General features: G+C 33.8%; 1 protein-coding gene across 1 annotated transcript; it reads left to right on the top strand.

Moving 5' to 3' along the window:
- LOC107623634 (PAP-specific phosphatase HAL2-like) lies at positions 307-3,491 on the top strand. The gene is made up of 3 exons (XM_016325973.2): positions 307-922; positions 2,283-2,970; positions 3,057-3,491. The coding sequence occupies exons 1-3, from the start codon at positions 523-525 to the stop codon at positions 3,358-3,360; spliced, it is 1,392 nt and encodes a 463-aa protein (XP_016181459.1). The 5' UTR covers positions 307-522; the 3' UTR covers positions 3,361-3,491.

The raw sequence follows: 5,760 nt of genomic DNA, 5'->3' as shown, positions 1-5,760 counted from the left end.
AATTTAAAATTTAAATTTAAATTTTAAATTTTAGTTTTATTTAGTTTGTATTTTGAATGTGTATTTAATTTTAAAAAAATACTAAATTTATTTATAATTTTTAAATATATTTATTTATTTTTAATTATTATAATAAAAAACTGAATATTATACCATTTTTAAAAGATATCTAATTAAATTATAATAACAAAGTATTCAGCATATGCATACAATTCTATCTATCGATAAAGTAAGGAATCTATGAATAATATTTTAAGTTTACGTTCCACATTAATAGAAACAAATCCACTTTAATTTGATACGGGAAGATAAAAACGACAATAGTAGATTAAAAAAGCAGCAGCCCCAATGGACCTACAAATTGAATTGATTCTCAAGTCTCTACTTCTGTTTCTTCTATGAATGAATCATACATGATACTCTGAATGAATGAACTCTTTATCATTATTATGTGTTACCATAATCCAATTCTGAATTTTCTTCTTCCCCTTTCAATGTCAACATAAATAAGCACTACCAGCCATGTCTTTATATTGTTCAAGCTTGGGTACCATTATCCCACGTATCTTGGGACAAGCAAGGAAGAGATACCATGATGTTCTTTCTGCCTTCACACTCACCTATGTTGTTGGAGGAGTAGCTTCTAGTTCTAAAGCACAACCCCATAATTACATTGCCTGTGTCTCAAAATTCGACCATACTTGTTCTTTTCCTGTCATGGAGGAGGAGAATCACAGTAACAACTTGGGATTGTTGTATGAACAAGAAGAACAACCGAAGGAATATTCCAAGGAACTTGATGTTGCTGTGAGAGCAGTGCAGATGGCATGTTCACTCTGTCAGACAGTTCAAGACACTTTGATTTCTAGAACCAACCATCAGGTCCACTCCAAAGATGATAATTCTCCTGTTACTGTTGCAGGTCAGTGAATCATTGTTTTTCCTCAATTGGGTAGTTTTGTTTAGCAGTAAAGCTTCTGTTTTTTTTATAATTGTTTGAATTCTCTGCTGTATCTTTTTCAAGATTAGTGGGTTTATTTGGATTTGTGCAATTTGTGCATGAGAATGTTGTGACCTTGCCAACATACAAAAACTCTCTTTAATAGGTTTGGTGAAATTACAAAAATTCACCCTAAGATGCATTATATCCTGTCAAATTATGACAAGTGGCTTGTTCCTTCTTTATTATAAAAGTAAAATGATAGCAATGCAATTGCAAAACCTTGTCTGATACACAAGGACACAATGTAATCAATACATTTTAATTAAGTCAATGATAACATACTTAGCATGGAAGGTGACAATTAAATTTTGGAGGCTTCATGGAATTCCAAGAGTACACGTTTCTAATGGAGGGGAAATAAACAAGCTGCTTTCATACTCTTTTGGTACACGTTTCTATTCTTTACTGCTATCAAAAGGGTGTAAAACTGGATAAAACCTTTGCATAACAAATTTTTATGCCATATTTTCCATTTTCCATTAAAGAGATAACGGATCTAGAATAAGTATGAGGAGATTTTGCTGGTGTCCATATATTGCTCACTTCAGCTGGTTGACTTAAAGGTTTTCTACTGTGGTATTCCCCATTACAATCACAAATTTCCCTATATAGGACCTTGTTAACTTGTTTCCATTTTAGGTTGTAAGGCATCTCATTCACTTTAGGTTTATATTCCCAAATATCTAATGGTGACTTCAACTTGTTCAATGACTAGCCATCTTTGACTGAGCTGGATTGTTTAACCACAGCCATAATTTTGGTTGCATCAGTTCATGTTCACAAATATGACTTTTCATATGTTACTCTCTGCTCCTAATTTGTCCTCCAAGAGAAGGAAAAAAGATATATAAAACTTATTCTTCTAAATAAATTTTTACAAAACTAGAAATTCTATTAGAACAAAAGAATGATTGCTAATTTGAGGGGGGATAAATACCCAATTTACACATTGAATTGAATTGGGTGTAAATCTGTAATCAGAACCAGTTAACTACAATCTTTGTGGTAAATTTTGGTTATATATCATATCCTCTTATTTCTATGTAAAAGTTTCAACGTATTACACTGACTTATACTAAAAAGCCATGATCAACTTATGTTGTGTACTTCATTATGCTTCTTTACAACTTTAGCCACATGATGATTGAAGCATATTTTTCTGAGGTTTGTGAATTCAGCACTTTGGAAATGGGTGATAACTGATAAGTTTATCCCTAGCAGATGAAGAGTTCTCATTCATTCTTACTATGACATTTAAATTGTAGTCTTGGTTATGTAGATTGGAGTGTGCAAGCAATTGTCAGCTGGATATTGTCGAAGTGTTTGGGGAGCGAAAATATCTCAATTGTAGCCGAAGAGGACGTTCAAACTCTGTCCAAGGCTAATGCATCAGAGCTGTTAGAAGCTGTGGTTGAAACTGTGAATGAATGTCTAAGCAAAGCATCCCAATTTGGAGTTCAAAAGCCAAAGTCAGCTCTTGGCACTTCAGAAGTTCTGGAAATAATTAGTCGCTGCAACTCGAGAGGCGGTGCTAATGGAAGATTTTGGGTGCTTGATCCTGTTGATGGAACATTGGGGTTTGTAAGAGGAGATCAGTATGCTGTAGCTCTAGCACTGATAGAAGATGGAGAGGTTGTTCTTGGAGTTCTTGGTTGTCCAAACTATCCAATGAGAAAGGAGTGGTTAAGCTATCAGCACCGTTATCATAGGATCATATCTAAGTTGACTCCTCCAAATTCTGAAACTTGGAACAAAGGTTGTGTGCTGTATGCAAAAAAAGGAAGTGGCAAGGCATGGATGCAACCTCTGCTTCATGGCAATAATAAGTTCTTGTGGCCAAACAATGCAAAACAAGTTTGTGTGTCTTCCATTGACAATCCAGCACTGGCTACATTTTGTGAACCGGTTGAGAAGGCCAATTCAAGCCACTCTTTTACTGCAGGACTAGCTCATAGTGTTGGTCTAAGGTGCATTTCTTAACTTTTTCTGTTTTTCATTCCAATATCATGATTGATACATTCCTCTCAAGTGTCATACATATAAATATATGCAGGAAACAGCCATTGAGAGTGTACAGCATGGTGAAATATGCAGCAATAGCGCGTGGAGATGCTGAAGTATTCATGAAGTTTGCAAGGAGTGGTTACAAGGAGAAGATATGGGACCATGCTGCAGGTGTTATCATCATACAGGAGGCGGGTGGCATGGTGACTGATGCCGGCGGACGGCCGCTAGATTTCTCAAAAGGTATATATCTAGAAGGGCTTGATCGCGGTATAGTTGCTTGTGCTGGAACCACACTCCATGGAAAGATCATTGAAGCTGTTGATGCTAGCTGGGGATCTTCTAGCCTTTGAGCTAACTTCGTTATATGTCAAATCATTTAACAGTTTTCACGTGAGCAATCAGTCAATCACCATACACTGTTACTATACATACAGATCAAATAATAATGTGAATAATACTTTTATCATTTGTTCTCTTAGAATCCCTCCCTGCTTTTTCTTCACCTTTATTCTTCTTCTTGTGTGGTGTTGATGCCACACCCTTTAATTATGCTAAGTTGTCATAATTTCTTTGTGTACTGATGTTGATGCCATTTATATGGAGACTAAAAATTGGGTCCATGTTATGCCAGAAAAGGTCACAGGATTGGAGGCCCAATAACAATAAAGTGATATTGATAACTAACCAACTTGGATTGGTTAAATGGTCAGCTCACTCGTTCGTTTAAATAAGTGTCGGGGTTAGAATCTCGCCTTATGCATGCAACAACCCATTAACCAGCGACAGACTCAGATCCATGAAAAATTAGTCCTTGACATATCGAGTTGGAAGATATCGCAGACAACCAAAAAGACAGAAAAAAGTGATATTGATAATTGATAGAAAAATAGGGTACAGAGCAAAGAGAAGAGGTAGTATTGAAAATGAGATGTTTGTTGCAAGATAAGGATATGAAGAGTTAAAGAGTATTAATGAGAGGGTGCAAGTGCATCACAGTGTTTGAAGATTGGTTGTTTTCTTCATCATCACAAGTCAATTCAATGCATTCAATATCCCGTTGATTTTGCTACACCACGTACTCTATCTTCTTTTGACTTTGAGAGCCTAATTGACAAAAACAAAGCCTCATTTCACATGAAACTTATCTTATATATACTATGTGCTTCTTCATTCATGACTCTGGCTTTTGCAAAGCTGTGATATTAATTATTCACTTTCCAGTTGTATTAAATAAATAAATTAACGGTTTAGCTACTAAAAACTTTTATTGTAATAATTCATTTTAGCTTTTAAGTTTAGAAATATTTTTGCAATTTTTTAAGGTATATTTATATGGATGCCATTCCCATCCCATGATGGAGTGTCTGGCACAGGATCGACCAAGAATGATTCACAGCTTTCAACTTTAAGTGGTGGAAAGCTCACTCACATGAGAATTTCTTGACTTTTTGAACACACTACCGCACTCCATGGACAACCACCTCTATAGATTCTGCCTATGTGAAAATTAAAGAACACAAACAATTTGCTTTTTCATCCTCAAGTTATATGTATTCGTTTAGAAAAAGAGTAAAGTATCGCTTTTGCTTTTGTCCCTAATGTTTGAGGTAAGTCCTATTTGTGTCCCTAACGTTTAAATCGTTCTATTTGTATCCTAACGTTTATAAAAGTGATTCAATGTTATCATACTATCAATTATACTAACAAATCAGATTATATTTTTCAATTATTCTCACTTGGATGTATTCATTCTCAATTAGGTCTCACTTGAATGTGTTCGATTTTAATATTATACCCAATATTTGTGTTTAGATTCAATTATATCCATAGAAAAGTGAATTTTATAAATGTTGTAGGAATTAGTTTCAACTTTTGATGAGTTATTTTTCGGAGTGGATCATCGATTCTATCTCAGACATTTGTATTCTAACTTTAAGAAGAAAAGTTTAAAACTCAAACTAAAGCGCACATGATGTGTAATTGACGGTAGGATAACATTGAATCACTTTTACAAACGTTAGGGATACAAATAGGACGATTTAAACGTTAGGGACACAAATAAGATTTACCCCATACGTTTGAGATAAAAACGATACTTTACTCTTTAGAAAAATCATTTAATTAAATTTATAATTTTTTAAGTTTAGAAAATTAATTGTTACAATAAAATAAGAAGTTGATGGAAAGTAAGTATCTGTCCACAGTATGGGAGGCAATTATTAATTCCTCAAGATCCATTTATGTCATTAATGCCTTTAATTTGCTGTTAACAAGATACAAGATGTTATTAGTTGATTGATTTGAAGTCATTTACGTCAAAGTACCCTAGCTTGTAATCGTACTCTTAAATCAAACCAAAGTCATTTTCTTCATTAGGTTGTAAACCTAATTATGTTAGCTAGGGTACGTATTTAGTTAAGGCTGAATCCAAAATAACTTTTTCTCAATTGATAACATATATTATTCATGCATGGAATATATAGTACATATGGTTTATGACTTTCTGACTCATGACTTGTGAATCATGATGATGCACCAATGTCAAAACCATCAAATTGAACTACGTATGTATCGTAAAATTGTATACGTGTTGTGTGAATGAATAAGCTAAGGATGAATATCAAAGTCGGCTTTTTCTATTAGGATTAGGATTATTACAACCCAACCATCCCTATCTTCATTGTTTAAACTATTATAATATTATCACTACAAAAATTACTATCTATACATTAAAATTAATTATTATATAT

The sequence above is a fragment of the Arachis ipaensis genome, chromosome B10 (assembly GCF_000816755.2).
Source record: "Arachis ipaensis cultivar K30076 chromosome B10, Araip1.1, whole genome shotgun sequence".
NCBI classification, from domain to species: Eukaryota; Viridiplantae; Streptophyta; class Magnoliopsida; order Fabales; family Fabaceae; genus Arachis; species Arachis ipaensis.
This window is presented reverse-complemented; position numbering and strand designations above follow the sequence as displayed.